Source organism: Dioscorea cayenensis, chromosome 8, assembly GCF_009730915.1.
Source record: "Dioscorea cayenensis subsp. rotundata cultivar TDr96_F1 chromosome 8, TDr96_F1_v2_PseudoChromosome.rev07_lg8_w22 25.fasta, whole genome shotgun sequence".
Taxonomy (NCBI): domain Eukaryota; kingdom Viridiplantae; phylum Streptophyta; class Magnoliopsida; order Dioscoreales; family Dioscoreaceae; genus Dioscorea; species Dioscorea cayenensis.
In genome coordinates this window covers 20,006,152-20,017,549 of record NC_052478.1, presented here as the reverse complement: position 1 = coordinate 20,017,549, position 11,398 = coordinate 20,006,152, and the positions used below count along the sequence as shown (strand labels likewise).

General features: G+C 34.1%; 1 protein-coding gene across 2 annotated transcripts; it reads right to left on the bottom strand.

The window, feature by feature from the left end:
* Positions 1–10,928, bottom strand: LOC120267003 (vacuolar protein sorting-associated protein 53 A). 2 transcript variants are annotated; one of them, XM_039274680.1, is made up of 25 exons: positions 10,789–10,928; positions 10,526–10,602; positions 9,816–9,910; positions 9,576–9,632; positions 9,206–9,356; positions 8,889–8,959; positions 7,980–8,104; positions 6,782–6,942; positions 6,523–6,664; positions 6,341–6,404; positions 5,410–5,610; positions 5,291–5,329; positions 5,073–5,177; positions 4,947–5,006; positions 4,480–4,557; positions 4,027–4,134; positions 3,853–3,918; positions 3,543–3,620; positions 3,322–3,455; positions 3,048–3,141; positions 2,150–2,227; positions 1,967–2,029; positions 1,599–1,667; positions 1,426–1,521; positions 1–580 (listed from the first exon to the last, which is right to left on the bottom strand). In XM_039274680.1, exons 2-25 carry the CDS (start codon positions 10,572–10,574, stop codon positions 260–262), a joined length of 2,505 nt encoding a protein of 834 aa, XP_039130614.1. In that variant the 5' UTR covers positions 10,575–10,602; positions 10,789–10,928; the 3' UTR covers positions 1–259. The 2 variants fall into 2 exon arrangements, with proteins under 2 accessions (XP_039130614.1, XP_039130615.1); XM_039274681.1 differs by having other exon boundaries at positions 5,291–5,326.
* Between the last annotated feature and the right edge of the window lie 470 nt (positions 10,929–11,398).

The window sequence follows — 11,398 nt, the reverse complement described above, 5'->3', positions numbered from 1 at the left end:
TGTATATGTCAAAATGAGAAAGGAAATAAAGTTACTTGATTCAAGAACTGTACACAAAGAAACAATTTTTTAAAAAAAATACACAGCTGATGATTTTCTAGATCCAATGTTGCAATTGGAAAAAAAAGAAAAAACATTATCGGCAAAAAGATATTCCATCTCTCGATATGTTTTCCGCTCCATTTGTATTCGAAGCCTCCTTTTTCCCGTGCGCGTTAGAAGAAAAAGCACTACAACGATATCGGCAAATGAAACAAAACTAAGGATTGAAAAGCTTTCGAAAAGGTCCATCCTTTCGATCTTTAGCAGCTTCAGTCAAGGCGAGGAACCGCTTGAACCCGATTGTTGCAGCTCCCCGGCCTAGTGCAGCTGCGCGCGCTAGGACATCTTCTCGGGACACAATGGCTCCTCCAGGCATTGTGGTTGTTGAGGAGGAAGTTGAAGTAGGTGCCAGAGTTGGAATGGTCGGAGGGGCCGGGGCAGGTGTCATGACTGTTGGGGCCATGGAATGGTGTTTGATTCCTGTATTGTGCTTGTTGAAGTCCTCCATTAAGGATTGTTGATCAACTTTCTTGAGTCCCTGGAATACAACTTAATTCCATTCAATATTTCGTATTCATTCACATAATAGCTAAATGAATGAACAATTAGTTAAACGACAAAATATATTTCCCAGTAGATGGATTATAGCATCAATCAAGCAAGGAGGATATGTATAAATTATGACACCTTACCAACTGAGATTTCACAATACATAACTATTCATACATAAAATGGATTTGCGCATAGAAACTTATGTGGTTGGATTAAGGCTTTTTCAGGCATTAGTTTTTGAAAAAAGTTGTGATCTGTGGTATAATTATGGTAATGAAACTGAATTGTTGCCCCCTCAAGAAACAATAAACAGTAAAGCTATAAATACTAGAATCAGCCTGTCAGGAGAATTATTGGTGACTGAAATGATGAGAAATGTGTCTGTAGTAAAAAATAAATTGTCAGATATAATCCAGGAAACCTATGTTAATTGCCTTGCATTGCTGATCAGTCCACATTTCAGTATGACTTCTTCCTAAGTTAAAGGATTTTCATACATGAACAGGGCTACGCATTTTACTATATCTCTTCAAAAATCTAACTTCCTGTAATTGTCAAATCATGTTCTGATGTTCAATTGATGAGGGAGCTATTTAAATCTTTAGCATGATATTGATCAAAAGCAAAGAATCTTCAATTTAAATGGAAAAGCATGAGAGTAAAAAAAATACAGAATAATTGATAAAGTTCTGAGTTATCTCTCTCAGTGAGTGTTTGTAATTGTGTGTGCAAATAGGTTAGTTTCAGTAATCAAATGAAACTAATTCTACCAACAAAGAAGTCGTGGAGATGATTTTCAATCATTTGAAAATGTATTGCCTAGGAACAAACCTTGAGATCCAGTATTCGTTGGAATTCTAAAGGAGTGCCCTCAGGAATCAGCGCTCTGTATGTATCTCCAACAGATTCAATTGGGGATAATATAACCTGCAAAAGCAGTGTCCTGTTAATGATTAGAAAATCTTCACCCAACTCGAGCAATGATTATTAAAAACCTCTATTACCTTTAAGAGAGCTTCCGCTTTGCTCATTTCACGATTTACAAATTTTGAATAACCAGCAACAACTGTAGCCTGTTGCAGTACATATCAATTTGTTAGACAAAATATAAGAAAAAACAGCTACTGCTCTTGCTTCCAGACTAAATTTACATGCATTGTCAAGCAACAGTGTTCAAAGTAACAAATTTCATGTTGGTAAGAATTATAGTTTAGGTTCTCTATGCTCGTCAAAGTGTAGCAGCCTCATAAAAATAATATAAGCTACTGCTTGGACTGCATGGCCTTCAATTTTTCCCAAGTAAATTTGATTATCATTCTTGAAGAAATTTAAAATATCTACCACAACCCTTGAAAAAGGTGAAAAATGTTACCTGTTTCCCTAAAGCAGGAATTTCAAGAAGGATTGTCTTTACAGCCTGAGTGTCCAACAGCATCTGCAGTATATAAATAAAGATCATACAAAGGTTTGCACATCCAACCTGCCTCATGCATCAAAATATAATATGGATGCAATGCTGTCAATTGCAGAAAGACAAAAGGAAGACATATATTACCTGTTGTGCACCAGTTTCTGATATCTGTTTGCATTTATAAATGTTGAGGTAGAACCGAGGACCCAGTGAAGCTGCTAACTGTTTGTTAACATCATTGCAAAGATGGCTCTTTAATTCACATGACAAAAGGGATATGATCCATAACAGTTATGAATTACAGTAATGACCAAGCTTCGCAAACATGTAAAAATTCCAAGACTTGGAATCCCTCTCCCACAGATATTTAACTGAAATTCTTATGTATTAGAATGGATTACATTCACTAAAGATAAACATGTGAATATATTTCATATAACTTCCAAGGGTAGCCATCACTGGCTCCTTAGTGATATAAACTATATATTTTTATCCATATAACACTTAACTAGCATATTCACACAATTTTCAAGGCACAGATACAGGTGGATTGATGACTGATTGTGCCAGATAACAATTATTAGCCTATTTTCCTTTTCCAGAAAATGGCATGCACAGTATTTTACGGACACACAGCTGGACAGTAGATTGATGACGTACATAGACAAAATCTAAGGTTACGATTAAATACAATGTTCCAAACTACCACTTGAGATCATTTAATTTGTTGGGTTAGCTACATGATATAACACATAACTAACAGTTTGTGTAAACAAGGGCTATAAGTTTTATAATGGCAAAGCTAACCATGATGATTGGCAGAGGCATAGAATTATCAACAACTAAAATCTCAACACTCATTTGCATAGTGAATCTCTTATGAGCCTAAGATCCTAAAGATTTACTGTAGATATTTAAATTAATTAGCTCATTATCCTCCAGTCAACCATATTTGCATGAAGAGATACTCATAGAAAAAATTAAAATAAGAAAAAATAGAAGTTAATAGATAGATACGCTTAGCAAAATTGTACAAACTTACCTTGTCTAAGAAAAACTGAAAGTAGGTGGGAGAAAGTAGGTTTCCGAGGGCTGGAATGCTGCTGGTAAGAATAGAAATTATTCCATTGACATACCTGCATAAAATTGCAGGAATTTCTATTCAGTACTATATAAAAACACTTAATGGAGAAATGATTGTTGGCCACCAAATAGACAGAAATAATATGCAAAAAACAATGAAGCATGTAATCTGGGAGAGCCTATTTATGGCCCAACGAGAGTGAGATAATTTCAAAAAGCTAAGTATAGTTTACTCTGATTGATCGCCAACACTTTCAAGATTGGCCCAAGGAACGCGAGTCATTGCAATCATTTCAGCATCAAACTTGGTTTCAAGACCATACACTAATGTCAATAGTGCTTTTGTAATCACAGCTGAAAATTCATCCTGGATTAAAACAGAATAGAGGTTGCAACATTAATTTTGAAAGCAGGGGAGCACAAAAGAAAGTTAATAATGATATAATAGTTCTACCTGCACATCAGATATATCAATCTTTTCTGCAAATTGAGATTCGATAATCTTTGAAACATTTTCAGCTAGCTCACCTGACTGTGAAAAAATGTACCCAAACAAAAAAAGGACTAATCTTTAAAGGACTGGCGTTAATCAGAAAAAGAGATCTCTTTTAACAAAGTGGTAAAAGCAGTAACAAAGACAGAAAACCCATGATAGATAACTCTTGGTGACTGCCACTCATTTTGCAAGCATATTCAATGAACAAGTAATGTACTTTCCCCATTTTAAATTTATTAGAAAACCACAAATTGGAGAGAAAGCTGACCGTTTGGTGGCAGTATTCTGCTGTATTCACAATGTAGCATATCATTCGCTCATCTCTATCAGAAGTCTGCAAAGTTTGTTATTATGGAACCATGAACATTGACCAAGTGAAAAGAAAAAAATAAGATATGCCAATCAAGTAACAAATGAGAAAAGGAAGGATCCCCTGAGAGACCTTGATCTGTCCATCTGTGCCAGTAGCAGCGGCAACAATCCCTGTTCCACCTTTTGGTAATCTTGCATATAGTTTTGTTGCATATGATCTAAGAATTCTTTTGAATACCTATCAATAATTGCATGAAATAACATAGTGAAGGTCAATGCAACAAAAAATTTTCAAATGCAAGAGCCAGAATGCAAAGACAAGCGTATAATTCCTCCTAAACATTAACATTAAGGCCTTTTGATTTGCAATTAAAAAAAAAAAAATCCAATTTGATGAACACAAGAAATCAGATACACATAATTTTGAAGAACAAAACAAGCAGGAATCTTATCAAATCTGAATATACTACAATAACTGATGTGGGTTATTAATTACTGTATGCATTGTCAAAATGGCACTAAAACTTGAAAAACCATTTAAATGATATAGAGTTAATTAAACTTTAAATTACATAAGGCATACCTCGAATAAATTAAACAATGTTTGGTTCTTCGTTAGAGATGCGCATCTCTTCAAGCTTTTCCTAATTATCAAGAAGACCTGAAAACATTTAAGTTACAACATGATGATTTAAACATCTAGCCCAAATTTGCAGCAACAAGATCATCTATGCATGGAAAGAGAAAGCTTTCTGAGGATAATGAACATCTATTTTAGATTTTCTTTTTGTTTCTCACAAAATTGGGTTAAATTTAATCAAACTTCGTCATATGGATTCTACCACAGAAACAATACCAAAATAAATGAGTATTAAAACTTCAAAAGAGTTGGGAGCAAGTAGGATCAAGCATTCCATAAAAATGTCCTATCAACATAAGCAAGAAAGTTCCCTGATAGTTTTATCTTCTGTTTTCAAGGTCCTGCATTAACCTTATGAACGTAAAGATCAACCATTTAACATGATTTCCAAGAAAAAGTAAAAACAGTACCTGCATGCTGCTTGACAAAATATTAGTTTGACTTCCCTCTTCAGTTTCCCAGGTCTCTTCCTGATAAATTGCATTGTATGAGATATATTCTAGAATCTTAATAACATTTTGAAAATGTAAAATTACCTGAACAAGCTTCTCCAGATGTTCCATTAGGGTTTTCTCCTCTAATTCTACATACACAGTCAAATGGACTTCAAAACAAGATGAAATGATGCCACGGAAGTTGAACTGCAAAGCAGAGTACATAATTCTTGTGAGTGGATTATATTATCAGTATACATACAATTTGTTGAGAACTGTCAGCCGAAAATGAATCACAAGGATATAACTGAACTGCTTACCCCAGCTCCAGGAATTAAAAGTTCTTTCTGCTTATCCTCCTGCAATTAAAAAAAATAAAACAATCGGACGACCCAATAAAGAAAGGACTTAGTAAAACATGGAGCAATTTAGGAAGTACTTGTTCAGTTCCACCTCCACGATGCAGGGCAAGTTTCTTTTCATACTTTTTCTGAATATCTGATACAATTCGCTTGTTGCTGTTCTCCCCCTCATCTACATCATCTACATCATCACCATATTCTCTACTTCGGGAATTTGTAGTTCCTCCACTGAACTTTTTTGCCAATTCTTCCTCAAATTCAAGAGTCCTCTGCAATGCCTGAGAAGGTGAAGAGACAACATTAAATAAAAAAAAGAGTCAGAGAGCCACGCAATAGGCAGACATACAAAAATTTAACAATCTATTTCTAATACACTTAAAAGCACCACTTGCAATTGTTTATTAATATGTAGACCAGATTAGGGTGCTAGATGGTACACTGTAACCCCCTCTGCAACTCTAACTAGTGGGAGAATTTGGGATATGTGTCTCCCAGAAAGATGAAAGACTCTCCAATTAAAATTTTCTCAACATGAATTAACTAGAAAACTAAGTTAAAAGGGTAAGATGGCATGTCTACCACCCAAAAGTGCTCAAGCAAAAAAAAAAAGGGAGAAGTTTCAAAATCCAAGACAAGATCACTCATAAACTCATGCCACATATATGGATTCTATACAAAACAAAAGCTTATGTTCAGTAAGGATATTTGCTAATCTAAATGGCAGATGATTGTTCATTCAAACTGTGATGTCTGTTTAGGAAAGTTAAGCCCGTTAAATTTTGGTCAAGGCATATGTATGCCCATAGAAACTGGCACATAATACAATATTCTAAAATTCATAATAAACAGAAACCCATACTTTGTAAAAGATGCAGATCACACCTAAGTCATCCAAACTATAGAAGCAGGCACTTTTAATTTCTAAATGCTACGAGTATCATGCTAGTTAATGGCATGAATGATCAACAAAGATATCACATCTTTCCTAATTAAATATCACTAGCATACCGATAATAAAGTTGCAACATCTGGCTTTTCTTTGAGATTGTTAAGTATATCCACAAGTTGTGACCTGAGAAATTCAAGTAACAATATATGAACAACAGGCCGGTGAATACTCAGAATCATAGACAAATATGACTTTAAAGATGAAGCTACAAAGTGATGATATGAAATTAAAGGTAACAGACCTTGTCAACTTACAGAACTGGATACATAACAAATAGTCTACATGCCAAGCAGGAGGAAATATCTTCCAGATTTCCTCATTTGTCCGCAACCTGCGTTTTATCCATGCATATCTCCTTTCTGTCTTATCCAATTTTGCCAGTTCTGATGTGTTCATTTAAAGAAATAAGCATAGTGGTAAATGATCCAGATAAAGGTCCTGTAACTTGGTACAGATAGATACAAGTCTGAGGGAAGTACAACCAAGTTAGTAAACTTAACCTGCTCCTTCAAAGATCTGTTGATATGAAATAAGTTCTTTGTTGCAGAAATTTTTCACCAGTTCTTCCCTTACAGATGGTTCCAGAGCATCGACCACTAAGCAAGCATCTGATAAATGTTGCAGCAAATTAGCTTCTTCTGTCTCTTTTCCAGTCCCCAGGCTGCAAAAAAATGTAATCAGTCATTAGGAAAAAAAAAACACAGATAATGAGACCAACCCACTATAAGAAGTGTGCACCAGAAAACATACTGCCAACTATTTAATTTTGGGCAAAATATCGCCATAAAATTGGAGACTAACTCACAAAAAGATAAATAGTGCAAACTAAAAAAGTAAAATTAAATAAAAAGGAGTAATAGCACACCAATAGTGTTTGGATTTTAAATAGCTAAAGAATTTGTTTTTGAGCAAAATTAGTAGTCTCAAACAACTATAAATTGATATTAATGTTGATAATATTAGTACACCTACGAGGCATGGGGGCCAAATGAATAGAATGGAAAGTAATCCAGCGAAGCAGCAAATTAATAAAAATGTAAATGTCAAAATAAAGCTAGTGAGGATAAATGCAGATTGAATAAATGAGAAAGCCTTAGATATGTATGATTTAAGGTGTATAGCAAGGTACATAGAAAGCTGAATACAAAGTAAAAAGAAGGATTTCTCTGAAGTTGAGGAAAAGAAGAACCCAAAGAGTAGATCTTTGCATGTGAAACATATTTGACAAAGGAAACGAAGAAAACAAAACTAAGACAAAAGAAATCATTGGTAGTAAAAAGATTTAATGAGAAAAACAGGGATAAATTATGAAGATTATCTCAGTAAAAAGAATAAGGCAACCGAGTATTTGAAAATAGGCAGCTATTACAATCACTTGATAATCGCATTCGTATAATAAATCTATGAAAAATCAAATGGTCTTTTATTCGTGTGAATCATGGGGGATGCAATTAATGAACATGAAAGAACCTTATTCTAATTGCTTGAGAAGCTCTCAGCCTTGACGACAGTCTAGTTCATTGCCTATGTTTCTCTTGAAGAAGTCTCAGCTATTCCATTTCCTAACTATAGAAAAAGCAGCAGAATCATTCATATAAAACTTTATAGAGACTAATCTATTGCCATTATCCAAGAATATGCTTGATAACCATTGTAAAGTCAGTTATGTTCAACAGAATACATAGGAATAAAACATACCTTGAAAAATCTGAAAACACATGAGACTTGAGTATCTTCTTGATGTTCTTAAACTTCTCTCGGAGTTCATTTATCTTTGGCACATCCCTATAAGCTTCAAAATGACTGCATAACTGGTTTACTGCCTGAAGAGGGGACATTCATTTACCATTATTATTTACAAGTTATTGTCCATCTTCAAACAATTTGAAGGTGACTGCAACAAACAAATGAAGTGCCATGACATGAAAGGAGGAAAATCATTTCATACACATGTAGTTAGCACCACAAATTTCAAGAGAAAATGTGCAATAATAAGATTTCAAGATAAGGCATGAAATAATAAGCACCAAAGAAAGGTGCGCAAAAAGCAATGTCTTAATTGAACTAAACAAAAATGTGAAAGCAAGAAGGAAACAAGAAACATGGAAAAAGAAGAAAGATGTGCAACAAGGCCACTTACCTCTAAATTGACAAAGGAAACATTGTAAATAGATAATTATCTGCGAGTCTGTATGCAGTTGGCATCCACCAGTAGTAATCAGCATGCCATTGTACAAAATAGACATAAAAAGAAACTATTATAAACTTAATGGATTCTTTTCGTATTCTTATTTTACCTTTTACATTGTGCATGTTACCATGGCCTATCATATTTAGTTATATTTATTTAGCATATATATCGTGATTATACGTGCTGTGCAAAGATTATTAAGGCAATTTGTAAGTTGAAAATCAATAGATTCATTTGTTTTTTAAAAAATATAAGCCATAAAAATTAAAATACTAACTAGAACTTGAGGCATGGAGTGCTGCACATAAGTAGATGTTGTTATGAAGAGGCAAAGAAGACACCAGTCTTTTCAACAAAAATATGTAATTGGAACTCAATTTTATATATATAGCATCAACAATATATGATCATGTCACCTCCAACTGAGCAGCAGCCTCCTTATACTGGCGTTTTGAAGCCATTACTTGCAGTTGCTCAACAGCTGAGACTGTAATGCAAAAACATAAGTTAACAAGGTTACATCTACTAAGTAATTGTTTAGAGGTGGCATCTTAAATATCTTAGTAATTAATTGCAATAATACGCATGTACAGAAGATTAGAATAAAAGCATCAACAAAAGTCAAAATGGACACCACTTTTGAACATTTTTTATGGAAAACATACAGTGTCTAAATGCTTAAAGGAAATTACTTCTGACTCTCTAAAGGACACCACCCAATTACACTACTAACCTAGCATGGTAAGGCGATGAAGAGCAGTAATTGTAGTGGTTATATGCTTCTTTGCAAAATCCAATTTCTTGATGTCCCGGCAAATTTCCTGAACCATTGCTTCACTTTGTTCAGCTTTTGATTTGATTTCTCGTATCTTGTACATCAATTCCTGTATGCACAGAAGAGTTATTACACATGAAAATTATTGATAGTGATCAGCTTAAAGATCTGATCAACATTCCTCTACATGAAAATTCTCAAGACCCTGAAGGAAATACCCAATAAAATTCAAGCAACAAGGATGATAGAAAATATAAATTATCACCAGTCCAGAACACCACCAGTTCATGCATAATTACTTTGAAAGAAAGGTAATTTTGAAACCCACCTGAACAGCATGTGTTGCAGCAGCAAGATCTTCCTTTGCTTTTGTCCCTGAATTACTCTACACATGTAAATTTTGAAGATAATCAATTCTAAGGGACAAATAAGGAGCATTTACAAGATCAGCCCATCAAATCTGAATGAATTACAGTGAAGAATGACAGTAACTCTAATAAAAGTTCCAAAAGAAATAATCCTGAAGTAGCCCAAACAGGGATAAAAAACAGCAGGACAAGAAATTTACCTGTTGGCGAACAGCTGCCAATATCCCTGCATCCACACGACGAATCTCACTGTGTATCTTTTGCATTAGTGGCTCCACACCAGATAAAGATGCTTCTGAATATTTGGAATGGATTTAGAGTGTCAATTTCAAATCCATGAGAAAAGATAAAGCAAGAAACACATAATCTTGACAAGCACATCAGCAACCGTTTTTACACAAAAAAATTGTCTGCTTCAAACTTGAAGGATTCTAAAACCGGCAAATTTTGCAAGCTGCTTCCCACAAAACAGAAATGAGGTTTCTTTTCAATATAAAACGATAAAAAAGACCAGTTATCAAATTTAACCAAAAATATCATAAAGCTCCATAAATCATCAAGCTTAAAATAACTCCATCCGTGAAATACTAATGCCGAACAGACCTCTGGAATGAGGGGACAAAACCAACACAAATCTATCACTCTTACGACTAATACCACTTGGGTTATCTGCTAATCTGAAGCCCATTTCAAGATGCCAAAATTGCAAATTATTACAAGAAAACATTGTTCATTCAATTAGAGCAAATAAATTCTATTTAAAAAGCACAAGTACAAATTCACTGAATAAACCAATAAAACAACATAGTGCAAAAGCTGAGATACAAAGGTAAGCGAAATCTGAGGTCAATCAGTGCAAGCAATGCCTGGAAAAAACCCAAATGCTCACTGAACTGGATGAAATACTTACCAGTTGGGAACATCTGGTTGATATACTCTAAAGCACTTGACTTGTCCATTCCTCCCTCTCTCTCTCTCTCTCTCTCTCTGCCAAAAGCACAAAAAGAAGCATGAATTTACCACAAAAAAAGGAACTCAAACAGATCTCAAAATCCAAAATTTGATTCAAATATCAACACAAAATCAGCAGAATGGAAATAAACAAGTCGATCTCCCAGATTTCAAGGCCAATTAAGATGACACAAGAAATCAGAGGATTGAAAAAGCAAGTACCTTTCTGATTCCGCGATCAAAATCCGGAAAGGAAAAGAGAGATCTCAACTAAGGTTTTCGATTTCGCAATCCAAGCATCCAAATTTCGTTAGATCTCGAGCTCCATCTGCTTCATTGGGAGTCCTTTGAACGAACAAGAAGCACAAGGCCACTCCCGGGACCCATTTCGGGTCGGGTTTGTCATCCCTGAATCCGAACCCGTTAGTCTAATCGGATCGAGTTTGTAAGATTAGGATCCGAATCCGATAGCCTTGGTCCTGAGCCAAGTTTTTTCATATACAACCCTGTAAGATTTACAATTACATGTAAACTTTAAACAAAAAATTTTATGTATAATATATAATAATATATATTAAATTATAATAAATAAATACCTTGAAATTTTTAACTTCGAAATATTTATCTATATAAATATATTTCTGATTATGTAAATTTATTTTAAAATGATAATACTTGAAAATATAAAAATAATATAAAATAAATATATAACCCTGTATATATAAAGTAAATGCTAAGATATGTAGGTACAGATATATACAAGACACTTTATTTCGCTATTTTTATCTATTATTAAATATTGATAATTAGAATCTTAGTATATATATTTAAC

Coding starts and splice junctions, on each gene's coding strand:
- LOC120267003 (XM_039274680.1), bottom strand. CDS start 10,574: ATGGACAAGTCAAGTGCTTTAGAGTATATCAACCAGATGTTCCCAACT. Junction 8,960..9,205: donor TCATCGCCTTACCATGCTAG/GTTAGTAGTGTA, acceptor TTTGCATTACAG/TCTCAGCTGTTGAGCAACTG. Junction 4,135..4,479: donor CATTGTTTAATTTATTCGAG/GTATGCCTTATG, acceptor AATTATTGATAG/GTATTCAAAAGAATTCTTAG.